Genomic DNA, 16,482 nt, shown 5'->3' on the forward strand with positions numbered 1-16,482 from the left:
TTTTCCTGGCCCTCTAACCCTACAATAATCCCATGACCTTTCTACTCATTACTTAAAATGGATATCTCCAGAATCTCTGGTTCCTTTAAAATTCTATCGAATAAGTAGTTTATTTTTATTTCTTCTTTTGTAATGGAATAAATAAAGATAAAAATTAAAAGATCTTTGAAAAACATTTGGATTGTTCTCTATTAACAATTTCAAATAATAAATGCAACTGATCCTGTGACTACAGAAAATAGCTCTTCAGAGAACTCAGTCTTGGCACTAAATGCCATGTATGTCTCATACTACCATTTATAGCTTTGTTCATGAAGAGGATGTTGTTATATAAAATGAATCTTTCATTAGCAATATCATAATCATTTATTATTTCTTATTATGTGCTCTCAAAATAAGAACTTTACCTAAATGAAAGTGAATAATTTTATACACCATATATAATATCACATAATAAATAATCTTTTCACAAGTACATAAAAAGCTTTTTGAACAAATGTCCTCATTATATCCAAATTTATAGCTAGAAATGTAAATTCAGGGAATTCTAGACAGATAATAAGAAAAATGTTTTCCCCAGTTTATACTTACTTTAAAAACATAGCAAAGAGACCAAAATTTTCTAGACTTTTCATCTTCCTCAAGAATGATGAAACCAAGGAGCTACTAGTAGTTAAGCCTCTCCCTGCTGTGGGCATCCCTGCAATTCTGCTCCAATCAGTACATATCCAATCTTACCAGCAGTCACACAGTCACACCACAAATATCCATGCCCCTGTGAGATGATTTCCAATATGACTTATAACCTACAGCCCAAGAATAGCTAAGAAACCAACAGCCCATCTATATAAGGAGGAAAGTCCCTTTCCTGTGCCCCCCAATAAAAATGTAAAAAACAAATTATAACCAAATGTTTTAGCAGAAAAAATTTTCAGTTAATTAAAAATGTGACTGTTTCTCATAATAGAAACATCTAAGAACAAGTCACATTACCTAATAGATTAGTTTTTTTTAAGTATCAACTTTTATATAACTTTAAGGGCATGTTTCAAGGAAAGAAAAGTTGCCTTGAAAACAGCAAAATAAATTTTGTGTTTGACCTATCACCTCATTGACAGTGAGGGATTCAAGTGTGCTTTATTGAAATAATCTAAGAAGTCCTCCTTAAAAAACCAGAAAAGTAACTTTGTTATTTCAGTATTATTCCATTATTTCTCAAGCTCAGTTTAACACATATAACTTTGCTTTGGGGGGAACAGGAGAGTTGGTTTTAGGCAGAGTCCCACACCATCCAGGTTAGCCTTGAACTCTTTATATTAGTGCCTCTACCTTTTAAGTGCTGGGATTACAAGAAACCAACATGCCCAATCCTGTTCACATTTATTAGACATTAACTGCTGGGAATATAGCATGAAGGTTCTTGAGCCCACACACCTCCAGAGAAACCAGGAAAGTTAAGCATACAGGATTGTCTTTACATCAGGAAATATGAAAAACCTGTTCTTATATCCAGAAAGTTGAGACTTGGAAATGATTAACTGCCTTGTGATTTGTGTTATCTTTTCAGCCAGGCCATATCAAGCTCTTATAATCAAGACTGGAGTTGGATAGTACTAAATGACACTGATAGCCAGAGGCTCCTCTAAATTCCCACAACCAGGACAAGAAGTGGCTAATAGCCTGAATGACCTCTACACTATGTGTATGACTGGGATCAGGCCAGACCCTTAGGCCCTTTAAGTAGTACAGGAAGCCTATCTCTAAAACCTGTCTTCTGGGAAGAAATGACAGGTAACCTCAGCTGAGTTTCAATGTAATTACACTGCTTTCTGCAACAGTGATTATATTACACAAGAAAACTTTTTTCCAAACTATATTGGGCTTATATACATTGGGGCTAATCTGCCTGTCAATAGATTCCCTGAAGTCTAATCCAGGTTGACAAAATCAATCTGCACTGGGTTTTCATTTTTATCTCTTTATGGGGTTCCCTTCCACTTATGACACCTGCAAAGACCCCCTCAATTAACATTTGGGGAACTCTCATCTCTTCATGGGGTTCCCTTCCACTTATGACACCTTCAGGGACCCCCTCATTTAACATTTGGGGAACTAGTGTTTCACAAATATTTGTTGAAATGTATGTGGTATCTCCCAATTAAAGAAATGTTTCTTTATACATTGTTTTACTTTCTACCAGAACAAGTATTTTGAGTGTGAAAAGTTTCTGTTAAATAAATAATCCATAAAAATAAAGTCCAACACCATTTAAGAGAAATATAAAGACAAGTACCCACTCTCACTGAAGCAGCAGGAAAAGCTTCAGGTACCGTGGCCAGGAAACAAGAAATCTTTGTTTTTTTTTTCTGGAAACAAGGTCTCATTTATAGCCCCCAATTGGCCTGGATTTTGTTATGTAGAACAGGCTGGCCTCAAGCTCACCGAAACTATCTTACCTGTGCCTCCTGAGTGCTTGTATTAAAGAGATGTGCCACTATATCTGGAGGAAATTTTCCATGCAAATACCTGACACTTGTATTTTTACTTTTCCTCCAATCTCCCTCCATAGGCTCATGAGTAAATAGGTAGCAACATTTTCATGAAAGGCTGTGTTTTTATAAGGGCAGATTTAAAACATAGTCACAATTGCTTTATTTCCAAGGCCCTCATCCATATAGCCCAAAATATCAGATATTTTCCTCCTGTGTATCAAAACAATATAGTAGTTACTGAAATTTAAGCCTATTATGGGAGTCAACTCAAAATGGTCAAGTGCAATCAATATGTGTTGTCAGTTTGTTGATGATGACTATTCTCTGGCTAAGAGACGGGGTGTCTCACAAACTTGCATGATTTAAATGCCCACAAAGCCTTGCATCATGTGGAAATCTTACCTTTCTTTTTTTTTTTTTTTAATCCTGTCACCTTACAGTGTCCTGGAATGTAGAAGCATCCTCATGGAGAAGGATGGTGACCTACCCAAACACCCACTATAAACGTGGGTGAATTACAGCAGTACACTGCTAGCTCTACTTCTGACACCAAAGAAATGGTTTCCTCAAGTTTTTCTTTGAGTAATCTACATGTGGATCTATCACTAACAGATATTAATATCATTAAAGCTCATTCTCCTCGCACCAAAATATGAAATGCTAATCATTTTTGCTTCCAATAAGCTCTGGTTATGAACATGAAGATCTTTTAAAATATTCAATTTACTATTGTGAATCTCAGATGTAACTCTTATGCAATAAGTCTTTAATTACAGTCTCCCTTGAAGAGCTACCTTGAAGGGCTATGTAGTGAGTGAGTCCTTCAAACAAGAGGCAAAGTATGAAGAAGTCAGTTAAAGACTGCATATGAACTAACTGTACACTTTATGAATATAGTCTGTGTCTACTTATCTCCATTCTAGACATAAGGGCAGTAATCATATGAATCCAGCAAGAAATAAATAAATGCCATCCTAGAGCCTTCATCCAATAACTGATAGAAGAGAAGCAGGCAACCACAACTCCTGAAATCCAGTCTCAGAGAGGGAGGAGTGATGAGCAAAGGGGTCAAGACCATGTGGGGAAACCCACAGAAACAGCTGACCTGAGCAAGTGGGACCTCATGGAATCCCAGTCTGACAGCTGGGAACCAAAATAGGACCGAACCAGGCCCCCTGAATGTGGGTGTCAGTTAGGAGGCCTGGGCAGTCTATGGGGCCTCTGGCAGTGAAACCAGGATGTATCCCTAGTACAGAAATGGACTTCAGGAGCCCATTTCCTATGAAGGGATATTCTTTCAGCCTAGATACAAAAGGAAGGGCCTAGGCCCTGCCCCAAATGATGTGAAAGACATTGATGATCCCTCATAGAAGGCCTCATCCTCCCTGGGGAGTGTATGGGGAATCGAATGGGGAGTCCATGAGGGGCATGGGAGGATGTGAGAGAGAGGGAACTAGGATTGATAGGTAAAATAAGATTGTTTCTAATTTAAATAAAAGTAAATAAAAGCCAATTAACATTAAAAAAGAACCTTTAGAAACAGAACTAAATATAATGAATAAGTGCACATGGTATAAGTAATTTATGACTTGTCCTTAAGGCAGCCTGTTTGCACAGACACTCCTAATATACAATGGAAAATGAGCAGATAAATTCCTCAGATCAGAGAGACTCTTCCAATGTATTCAAAATTGAATTAAGTCACTCCCACAGAGACATAAAAGTCTGAAAAAAATGCATTTACCTATGACTAAACAAAGAATAGCTAATGCATTTGAAAACTGTGCAAAAACAAGTTAAATGTTAAACTTTTATGTCAAAATCAGCAACTGATATGGCATTACATAGGTCATTAAATTTCATTTAAGGACACATTTTAAAATTACAAATGTGGATTTTATGTTCAATATTTTACATTTTCTGAGAGTTTGAGAGTAGTTTTCATGTTGACTTATTAAAGGTGAACTTTCAGTCCTACAGAGATTGTCCTTTATTGAATTTCCTATGTCAGATCTACATTCCTGTTTATAACTAGCAAAATTTAGCACCACAATAATTGCACAAATAAAGCTCTGGTTGAATTTCTCACTAGGCTTTTCATCTTTGAAGCTTTGAAGTCAAATCCTCATAAACATCAATATGTTCCTATCATGTCCACACCTGTCATCTGCACCATGTCAGTGTAATCTACAGATAAAAATGAGAAGAAATTGAACATATTTTATGGCTGTTCTGCTTGAGGGAGTAAGAATAAAGTAAATCAATATTTCTTGTCATTTCCTGAAAGTACTGTATTCTCCAGCACATTTAGCTAGCATTTGCCCATTTAAGCAAGGACAAAAACATAAGAAGAAAGACTTTAATGCAGAAAATTTGTGCATCAATATTTCTCTGGGTCACAAAAATTGAAGTTGTATCAAGCATTATTTCAAAATCTAAGTTAAATACACTCTCAGCACTAGAAAGTACCACTAAGAAAACTCAAAATATTCACGAATGAAGTCACATTTAACATCTTCTCATTGCCATTGAAATATTGCTAAATTAATAACCTATTTTAAATGTCAGGATTTGACTTTCTTTGGAAAATCATAACTGCAATAATGTCTAATTAGTATCTTTTCTATGGAACATATTTTTCTCATTCATTCTTTGTCCCCAGCTCAATAAAAAATCCTCTTAAAACCTTTTAACTTTCCTTAAATTTGTTTTTTGACAATTTCACATATGTTTACACATAAATACATCACATTTTTTGTGCATTCTGATTACAATCACCATCACCAACTTATCTCCTCTTATCCCTGCTGTCCCTACTTCCTACAAGTTTCTTTCCCACATTCATGTTTTGTTTTGTGACCCACTGAGTTTAACCAGGGCGATGCAAAAGCAGCTAACCTTGTCCAAGTAGGTTATGGGCTTTCCTTGGGCCCCTCCTCCATCTGTTGCCAAACTAGGTAGCTGCCTTGAAACCCACTTGGGCTTCTACTTCTACACAGCAGCAGTCAGGTTCACATTTAGCCATCATCTGAATCATCCTGATCCTCAGATTTGGTAAGACAATTGAGAATCCTTAAAGGGAGGAATTAGTTAAAAGAGAGGTTTTTCTTTTCCAAATTAAAAAATGGGAAACACTATTACAATGGAGAGAGTTAGGTCTCTGTATGATAATATGCTGGGTAATTTGAAAATGGAACAATTAAATAAATGAAAGGATAACTAATTTAAATGGGACTTATGTAATGTCAATTATAAGCATCAGTTTTATCATTTTTGATTTATCACCAAAAAAGTTGGTTAATATGAGTGCTAAGATACAAATTTTAGGAAAAGCTACTTGGTGACTTGCCAAATGACAAGTATCCCCAAGGCTATGTAAGAGCTGACTGGATTCATGTGGAAATGTTAGATTTGAGGAGATTTAGCGAAGTGATAGCCTCATATGATACACATTCACCTTTTGTGAAGCAGATGTTAAACTCATGGTCAATGTTCAACTAGTAATAGAATGATCCCACAAGACTGGAGAGAGTTGGTTACAGCAGTACTGGAGCTTGGTCCTCAATTACATTGGAGGACCTGGTGGAAATAGGAAATATGAGGCTACACAGAGAAACCCTGTCTTAAAAAAAAAAAAAAAGCTGGCTTTGGAGTTGGAGTGTGGCTCTCTCCTTCTCTAAACCCAAACATGCTTGTTAAAGTAAAATCCAAAATCTCTGTCTCATGTCAGAAGAGCCACCTGATATGGGACATCAGAAAAAAAAAACTGAAGGACTACTGCCACTATTCTCACAACCTTTTGGTTTTATTTTGACTCTTCAAAGCTTTTCTTAAGGTATAAATATTATCTCAAATTTTATAAGATTAATATATATGTATCTACATATATATATATATATATATTAAACTTTTTGTCATCACATTAATGGTCATATAGATTACTAATTATAGACAAAGGCTTCATCCAACTTCCTGTACATGATTTCAGATTTGAGTTTTTTCAGGTAGGTAGGAATTAAGTTTTTGTACTCTGGATGTACATAATATTGATACTTTAAACTCTTTGAGATCTGCTGCATATGACATTTAAAATGTTATATTTTCTGCAGTGAACCATGACCACACCTAACAGTGACCTTTGAAGTCTCCAAAAGGATGAGTGGGCCCCACAACCATGATTCCAACAGGACTATGATGACACCACTAAACTGAAAAACACCACCTAAAGATCGGCTTTGGACTACAAACTACTCAGAACAATTTCCAGGTGGCTAGCTAAGATGATCCAGTCTCACAGACTACTCTAGCCAGGACCCGAGACAAGCCCTGCACTTTCTCATTATGCAGAGACTACATAATGATACAGCTACCTCTTCCCAGGACTTAACAATTAACCCAGATTTTTCTTTTCAGGATCCCCTAAAGATGCTATTGCCCAAAGACAGCAGGAAGTAAATTTAAGAAAACAATAGCCATATTCCCAAGAGGTGGAATAGGAGGTTTTTGGTCATTCAATGGGTTATGGATATTTGTCCTTATTTAGGGTGATTGGTTACAAGTTGTTATTGGTAGTGGTCAGGGAAAAAGTTGAACAAAGGAGATTAGATTCAGAGTTCTTATTTTGAAAATGAAAAAAAGAGATATACATATAATACGATATAAGGGTAGATTGCTGAATCTACCCAAAAAGAAAAGGGGGGATGTAAAAACAATATAAAAAGGTAGATTATTGAATCTACTTTTAAAACAAAAAGGCAAACTAGTTTTAAAATTTTTACATTGATATGGATTTTTATATTGATACAAATTTAAGATTATTTTTGTTAAAACATACTGTACATGTTTCTAATCTTGTCCAATGTATTGTACCTATACATCTCATTTAACAATGTAATGCAAATTTTTTATTTGAATTAAAAACAAGATTGTTTTACATGTCAATCCCAGTTCCCTCTCCTTCCCCTCCTCCCCTACAAACCCCCCCCAACTAAAACCCTACCTACCATATATCCTTTATGCTCCCCCTGGAGGGTGAGGCCTTCCATAGGGTGTCAGCAGAGTCTATCGTGTCCTTTGGGATAGGGCCTAGGCCCACCCCCCTGTGTCTTGGCTCAGGGAGTAACCCTCTATGTGGAATCGGCTCCCAAAGTCTACACCTATGCTAGGGATAAGTACTGAACTATTACAGGAGGTAGATTTCTGTAGATTTCCAAACTGAAACCCATGTTCCTGGGGTCTGGATCAGACCCATGTTGGTATGCCAGCTATCAGTCTGGGGACCGAGAGCTCCCCCAATGTTCAGGTCAGCTGTTTCTGTGGGTTTCACCAGCCTGGCCTGGACCCCTTTGCTCATCACTTCTCCTCTGCAACTGGATTCCAGTTCAGTTCAGTGATTAGTTGTAGGTGTCTGCTTCTACTTCCACCAGCTGCTGGATGAAGTCTATAGGATGGCATATAAGTCAGTCATCAATCTCATTATCAGGGGAAGGCATTTAAGGTAGGCCTTTGTTGCTTAGATAGTTAGCTGGTATCATCTTTGTAGATCTCCAGACATTTCCCTAGTGCCTGATTTCTCTGTAAACCTAAAATGTCTCCCACTATTATGGTATCTCCATTCATGTTTTCTTCTATTCTTCCCCTGACTCAAACTTTCTGCTCACTCATGTCTTCCTCTCCCCGCCACCACCGGTCTTCTCCCCTTCTCATTCTGCTTCCACCTCCCCCCTCTTCCCATGCTCCCAATTTGCTCAGATCTTATCCCTTTCCCCTTCTCCAGGGGACCATGTATCTCTCTCATAGGGTCTTCCTTGTTTACTAGCTTCTCTGGCAGTGTGGATTGTAAGCCAGTAATCCTTTATGTCTAAAATCCACATATGAGTGAGTACATATCATGTTTGTCTTTTTGTGATTCGGTTACCTCGCTCAGAATGGTTTCTTCTAGTTCCATCCATTTTCCTGCAAATTTCAAGATTCTTTTTTTTTTTTTTTTTTTTGCTTTTTTGTTTTTCTTTTTGTGTAAATGTACCACATTTTTCTCTATCCTTTCTTCGGTTGAGGGGCATCTAGGCTGCTTCCAGTTTCTGGCTATTCCAAATAATGCTGCTATGAACATCGTTGAACAGATGTCTTTGTTGTATGAATGTGCTTCTTTTGGGTATATACCTATGAGTGGAATTGCTGGATCTTGTGGTAGACTGATTGCCATTTTCTTAAGGAGTCACCATACTGATTTCCAAAGTGGCTGTACAAGTTGGCACTCCCACCAGCAGTGGAGGAGTGTTCCCCTTTCTCCACATCCTCTCCAGCATAAACTGTCATTGGTGTTTTTGATTTTAGCCATTCTGACAGGAGTAAGATGGTATCTCAGAGTTGTTTTGATTTGCATTTCCCTGATGGCTAAGGATGTTGAACACTTTCTTATGTGTCTTTCAGCCATTTTAGATTCCTCTATTGAGAATTGTCTATTTAGTTCTGTACCCCACTTTTTAATTGGATTGTTTGGTGTTTTGGAGACTAGTTTCTTGAGTTCTTTGTAAATTTTGGAGATCAGCCCTCTGTCAGATGTAGGGTTGGTGAATATCTTTTCCCAGTCTGTGGGCTGCCGTTTTTGTCTTACTGTGTCCTTTGCCTTACAGAAGCTTCTCAGTTTCAGGAGGTCACATTTATCAACTGTTGATCTCAGTGTCTGTGCTACTGGTGTAATGTTCAGGAATCGCTCTCCTGTACCAATTAATTCAAGGGTATTTCCCACTTTGTCTTCTAATAGGTTCAGTGTGGCAGGATTTATGTTGACGTCTTTGACCCATTTTGACTTAAGTTTTGTGCATGACGATAGACTTGGATCTATCTGCCATCTTCTACATGCCAGCATCCAGTTATGCCATCACCATTTAGCTTGTTTGTCAAAAATGAGGTGTTAGTAGGTGTGTGGATTAATATCAGGGTTTTCAACTCTATTCCATTGGTCTACCTGTCTATTTTTGTGCCAATATCAAGCAGTTTTCAGGACTATAGCTATGTAATAGAGCTTGAAGTCAGGGATGGTGATACCTCCATAAGTTCCTTTATTGTACAGGGTTGTTTTGGCTATCCTGGGACTTTTGTTTTTCCATATAAAGTTGAGAATTGTTCTTTCAAGCTCTGTGATGAATTGTGTTGGGATTTTGATGGGGATTGCATTGAATCTGTAGATTGCTTTTGGCAAGATTGCTATATTGATCCTAGCTATCCAAGAACATGGAAGATCTTTCCATTTTCTGGTATCTTCTTTAATTTCTTTCTTTAGAGACTCAAAATTCTTACGGTACAGGTCTTTCACTTTTTTGGTTAGCATTACCCCAAGGTATTTTATGTTGTTTGTGGCAATTGTAAAGGGTGAAGTTTCTCTGATTTCTTTCTCCACCGATGTGTCATCTGTATATAGTAGGGCTACAGATTTTTTTTTTTTTCTGTTTGAGTTTCTCAGTTGAGTTTTTTTTTTTTTTTTCTCTCTCTTTTTATTATTATTAATTCAAGTTAGGGAACAGGCTTGTTTCACATGTAATTCCCCTCTCCCTCTCCCTCTCCCTCCCCTTACCCCCATTCCTTCTCCCCCACCTCCAACCTACCCCCCACCCCATCCACCCACCACTCCCCAGGCAGGGTAGGGCCCCCAACCGGGGCTCCACCAAGTCCACCAAATCTTCCTGTGCAGCTACAGATTTTTTTGAGTTAATCTTGTATCCTGCCACTTTGCTAAAGGTGTTTATTAGCTGTAGGAGTTCCCTGGCAGAGTTTTTCGGGTCACTTATGTAGACTATCATATCATCTGCAAATAGTGAAAGTTTGACTCCTTCCTTTCCAATTTGTATCCCCTTGATCTCCTTTTGTTGTCTTATTGCCCTAGCTAGAACAATATTGAAGAGGTATGGAGAGAGTGGACAGCTTTGTCTTCTCCTTGATTTTAGAGGAATTGCATTGAGTTTGTCTCCATTTAATTTGATGTTGGCTGTCAGCTTGCTGTATATTGCTTTTATTATGTTAAGGTATGTTCCTGTTATCCCTGATTTCAACAAGACCTTTATCATGAAGGGGTGTTGGATTTTGTCAAAGCCTTTTTCTGCATCTAGTGAGATGATCATGTGGTTTTTTTGGGTTTTTTTTTCCTCAATCTGTTTAGATGGTGGATTACATTGATGGATTTTCATATGTTGAACCATCCTTGCATCTCTGGGATAAAGCCTACTTGATCATAGTGGATGATTTCTCTGATGTGTTCTTGGATTCGATTTGCCAGTATTTTATTGAGTATTTTTGCATCAAAGCTCATGAGGGATATTGGTCTGTAGTTCTCTTTCTTAGTTGTGTCTTTGTGTGGCTTGGGTATCAAGAACAGAGGGTGGAGCTAACCACTAGTTACCATAGAGGTCTGAAGGTCTGTACAGACAGACAGGAAGTGATATTGCTGGGCAAAGAGAGGAATAAAAGGTGGGAGGAGACAGGAACTCAGTCTCTGAGTATTTCATAGAACTCTAGTAGCTGGCTTCTCTGCTTCTCTGATCTTTCTGCTTTCACCCCCTAATATCTGACTCCATATTTATATTATTGAGTCCAATTAGAACTCATGCTATACCCATTCCTGCCTTTTAATAATTTTATTGGACAGAAAAAGAATAAAAATAATCTATAATCAAGTAGTAATATGTAGCAGAAATAAATGTGCCCCAAACCCTACCATTATACTATATCAAGAGTGCAAGACTAAAGAATGAAATTAACTCCTTCCAAGCATCAGACTGAAATACTAAATCAGACACATCTAGTAAGTTGTGCACTATGAACAGCATGTAAAATTCACTTATGATCATTAAGAAGTGAAGATTAATATATAAGAACAGAAAATTAAGAATAAGGGTCTTAGCAAGTGATTTATTTGTTCACTGTTCTTCACATCTTATATTCAAGCACACTATATGAAATCAAAGGTAATTTTAAGAGTAAAATGACTCCAATGGTTTAAGTATGAGTGACTAAAAGAACAATGAAGCTATGAAAAAGAATGAGTTTTAAGGAATCATCTTTTTAAAAAATGAAGAGTGTTGGAACATGCTCTGTTTGCATGGGCAGTAGGACAGCCCCTCTTGGGCCCATCATTTATAGTACAGCTGAGGTGAAATTGAAGAGACCTTTGTAAGGCAAAGGATTGAGCACTTACATACCAACTATATCAGATCCTAGTTTGGTGGCCGTCATAGAGATTAAAAGATCTAGCTTAAGTTTACAAAATCAAGACTGCAACATCAAACTACAGGAATGAATTTTTAGAATTAAAATAGAACTCTCATAATTCATTCAAAATCACCAAATAGTGAGTATTAAATATTGACATCTTTTCTACTTGTTTTTTGTCCACTGGATCTTTCTGAATTGCAAATTTAATACCTTTGGATATCCTCCTTCAAAGTGACCCTTCAGAGGCAGTCTTTAATATCTGATGCTAATACTAATCACTCATGCTTCATTTCTAGTCTTTCCATTTTCTTCTCAATGCAAAAAAAAAAATGCTATACATCCTTCATAGTCTCTTTTCAAGGCTCCTCCTTCTAATGAGTTAGTCATCATTCTAATTACTACTGAATTTTTCTTTGTTAGTTGCCTCATAAAACATTTTGTGTTTGTTTCATCACCCCAAACTGTAAGTTCCAAGGGAACATATCTGTATCTAAAAGTTAAGGCCTCTCTGGTTATTCTCAAAGATCTCCAAAACCTGCTGAATAAAGAAATCAGAATGCAGAACATTAATATCTAAGAATTAATATTAAATTGAATATGTGAAAACTAAACTTTTAAAGTGAAATTACAGGCAGCAGAAAAGTAACTTGCCTTGTAGTAAAAAGGAATATATAAATGAGATACCATGGCAATAAAAGATCTTATTTCATAATATTCATTTAAAAAAGATAAAAACTAAACCTAAAAATATAAATGGACTTATCTCAGAATATTGCTAATATCAAAATTAAGTTTCATGCATTAAAAGAGTTATTACACATAATTCAATGAGTAAGTACCAGAATTAACAATATTTCATCAGTAATTTCCATAATCTATTGATCATTTTTAAGATAAGAAAAAACATACAAGAGTATAGCACACTTGTCATATCACTGAAAATATCTATGGCTTAAAACAATGTAAAGCAAAGAAGGAGCAATCAAGTCATTTTTATATCATGCATGATAAAGCTATGCATTGAGCACATATGTTATGTCACCATAGTGTTTAGGGTTAACAAAGGTATTACATGGGAAACTTCCCATGTCTAAACAAAGCACACATTTCAAAACAAAACAAATGGAAGCCAATGACCACAGATTGGGAATAGTTTCCTTTACATTTGTTTTTTGAAAGACATTTCCATGTCAATCAAGGCTAGGGAGATGGCTAAGTTGGTGAAATGCTTGAAACCCAAGAATGAGAACACACACACACTCAAATCAAATCACTTAAAAACTATCAAAGAAGGCAACTGTGCAACTAAATGTCACATTTAAATTGAGGTGGCTTTAAAATTTATCTTGACAATTATTTTTCAAAGTACTTATGGAAAATAGCTAAAAGAATCCAAATCTTACAAAGTATTTATGTAAAATCTGCATTATTGATGAACTTCAAGTACTATATAAACTTGGCCAGATACAAAAATCAATGTTTTCAAATATCTACTGTGACCTGTTTGAGTCTTTAGTTTACTAAAATTGTTCCTTTTAAATCATGTCTTCTGTTTTGGAAGAAAATCTTAGTCTAGTTCCTTCACAGAGGGCATTAAATAAAAGTTAAATACCTCTAATTCTCAGCTAATAGTATGCAGAGCAGATGCATTAGAAAGCTTCATTCGGATAAAACAGACAAAGGAAAGTACTGGTTCCAGATTTTCTCCCTCAGCTCTTCCCCACCTACTTACTGCCTTGATTCTACAAATGGCTAAAATAAAGCTCCTTTCTTCTCTACCAGCTCCTTTATCTTCTCCAGGCAACTTAATCATATTCATCTTGCAAAATGAAGTAAGAAACCTTTCCAAAGCTATCTTCACATTAAGTCAACTTTCTGATTCTAGTGCTTCAGGACTAAAACAAAGTAATCTCATCTTAAATTGGTTTACAGCAAGCTGTCTACCTTATCCCAGCTCTAGGAACTGATGAAATGAATAGTTTTAAATAGAACTTTCTGAAATGACATGGGAATTAATAGCACGTAATTACCTCAGTGTTGTCAAGAGATGTTTAACTCCTTAAAAGAGCTTTTCTAATTCACCAGAGTCAGAGCAAGGCCTCACTGCATGAACATTATCAGAGGATATATAAGGGAACTTTACTGATTCAATCACAAAGGGCACCCTAAAATCATTGAGTTAAAAATGAAAACAACCAACTTCCATTTATTATTTGGAATGTTTATTTAAAATCTCACTATGGTTTGGGGCATAAAGGAAAAATCTTATTTTATATTCAAACTTTCAATACCGCTATGACAAAAATTAATTATGCTCTGTTACTTAAAAAGGTAAATTGTAAACATTTGTGGTGGTTTGAATGAGGATGGCATCTATAGGCTCATATATTTGAATGCTTGGTCCCCCAGTTGAAGAGCTGTTTGGAAGGATTAAGAGATGTGGCCATAACTAATGTCTGATTTAACTTGAGGCCATTCCACAATGGATGGCCAGGTACTGGAAACCGGATGGCCCAGAGACCCAGGGTAGAACTAACACAACTTGCCTAAAACACCACCACCACCATAACAACAACAACAACAAAGAAAAAAAAAAAAAACAGCGAAATGACTCCTAATGATATTCTGCTATACTCATTGACCAATGCCTTGTCCAGTTGTCATCAGAGGCTTCACCCAGCAGCAGATGGAAGCAGTTGCAGAGATCCACAGCCAGACATTATACAGAGGGAGAGTCTAAACTGGAAGTCTCCATCAGGTCCCTACCCCCAGAACTCAGGGAATCACCAAACTGGGGCTGGAAAGAGTGTGGGAGTCAGAGGGGATGGAGGACATGAGGAGAACAGGCCCACAGAATCAACTCATACAGGCTCATGGAGACTGAAGTGGCAAGCACAGGGCCTGCACGGTTTTACACCAGGTCCTCTGCTACATGTTGTGACTGTTAGCTTGGTATTTCTGGCGGACTTTGTAAGAACAGGTATGTCTTTGACCCCTTTGCCTGCTTTTAGGACTCTTTCCTCTTGTGGGGTTGCCTTGTCCAGCCTTGGTGTGAGGGTTTTTGTCTTGTCTTGTATTTTATTTTGTCAGGTTTGGTTGTTATCTCTTGGAGGCCTGCTCTTTTCTGAAGAGTGATGAAGGGAGAATAGATCCAGGGGAGAGCAAAAATGGGGACAACTAGAAGGGGTGGGAAAACTATGGTTGGAATATATTGTATGAGAGAAGAATTTATTTTTAATAAAGGAAAAAAAAAAGGCTTCAGCCTTGTTGAAGTGGGTATGGCCTTGGAGGAAGTGTGTCAAAGGAAGTGGGCTTTGAGGTTTCAAAAGTCCACACCAGGCCCAGCTCTCTCTCTCTCTCTCTCTCTCTCTCTCTCTCTCTCTCTCTCTCTCTCTCTCTCTCTCTCTCTCCTCTCCCTCTCCTCTCTCTCCCTCTGTCTCTCTTCCTCTCTCTCTCTCTCCTCTCTGTCTGCATCTCTTCCACTCTTCTCTGTCTCTCTCTCTCTGTCTCTCTCTCTGTGTGTGTGTCTCTCTCTCTCCTGTGGATTAGGATGTAGGTCTCAGCTATTTTTTTCAACATCATGCCTTCCCTAATGCTGCCACACAGCAATAGAACAGTAACTAAGACACTATTGGATTTAGAAAACATAACAGCCAGTAAGTACATTTCCTATCTTTATATCTTAGGACTCTAATGAAAACTACTAAGCATAATACAATAAATCCCTGCATTTAATAGAAAGATATAAAAATTATAACAATGCTATCTTGACAGTAGTTAACATTCACACTTTACATTCATTCTTGTCTTTAATTTATGCTAATTAATTGTTCAATTCTGTTTTAACTCCTATGAATATTCCTAAAACAGATTTATATTTCTAAATACCTGGAATGGATAAAAAGAATGCATTCTCAGTGGAAAATCTAGATAGATGAAATGTACTATAGAGTAGCTACAATTTATTATGTTTCCCCAGGTGTTTCCCGTACTCTAAGTACGGAGCCTAAGCAGCCTAAATGTATATTAGGGGCTGGGCTAAGGATTTCTCATTGCATGCTAGCAACCTCTTAAGGGGTATGCAATGTGACCCCACTTTGTACATAGGGAGGCAGTGATACTGAGGGTCCTGACCTGTTGCTAAATAGATGACAATGGGTAGAGCCTGACTATCAGCTAACAGTCCAGCACCATACACACAATGAATTCCAACTGCTTTTCTGTTTAGATTTCTCCCTACAAGACTGCCATTATTTCCACTCTCAGTAAAATATGGAGCTTATTGATTGTGTTTATTCTTTCATCAATTTACTATGTTCAAGGTTGAATTAAATGTCAGCCCCTAAGTCTGGGACTTGTGGGCTAGTGTTAACAAGGGGAGCTCCCTCTTGCCAAGCCCATGTAGAGCTATTAGGCACATTTAAGCTGGTTACAAAGCACAAGACTAGCTTGCTAAACTGAAACCTTAAAATGTTTTCAACAGGAATGTATTTTGAGCTCCAGACATTTTCTTTTCTTTTCTTTTCTTTTTTTTAAGTCACTTTTTGCAAGCTGAAAACCAGATTTGACCTAGTACATTTGCAGGGGTTTTGGCTAAGTCTCATAATCTTTAGCAGAGTGATGTCATAGTACCAGGTGCCAGTAGTAGGGTTAGAAACTCTAAGTATACTTATCTACAGTTTTACTAAGAAACAGCCAAAGTCTAGTCCTTAAAGATGACTCACGCATCCTCTTGATCTACGAAGGCAGGCTCACCTGAGTTTTGTGGTAGGTAACCTAA

General features: G+C 37.2%; 1 protein-coding gene across 4 annotated transcripts in view; it reads right to left on the bottom strand.

Annotated features, from left to right (window-relative positions):
• Prkn (parkin RBR E3 ubiquitin protein ligase) overlaps positions 1–16,482 on the bottom strand; it is a 1,098,850-nt gene that overhangs the window by 1,063,275 nt on the left and 19,093 nt on the right. For 3 of the 4 annotated variants that reach the window (XM_027401104.2, XM_027401103.2, XM_035440440.1), the window contains exon 2: positions 16,458–16,478. The exons of the other annotated variant lie outside the window; for it this stretch is intronic. In XM_027401104.2, the coding sequence (XP_027256905.1) occupies positions 16,458–16,478 (21 nt within the window). The remainder of the gene's footprint in view (positions 1–16,457; positions 16,479–16,482) is intronic. 4 annotated transcript variants of the gene reach the window in all.

This window comes from Cricetulus griseus, chromosome 2 (genome assembly GCF_003668045.3).
Source record: "Cricetulus griseus strain 17A/GY chromosome 2, alternate assembly CriGri-PICRH-1.0, whole genome shotgun sequence".
NCBI classification, from domain to species: domain Eukaryota; kingdom Metazoa; phylum Chordata; class Mammalia; order Rodentia; family Cricetidae; genus Cricetulus; species Cricetulus griseus.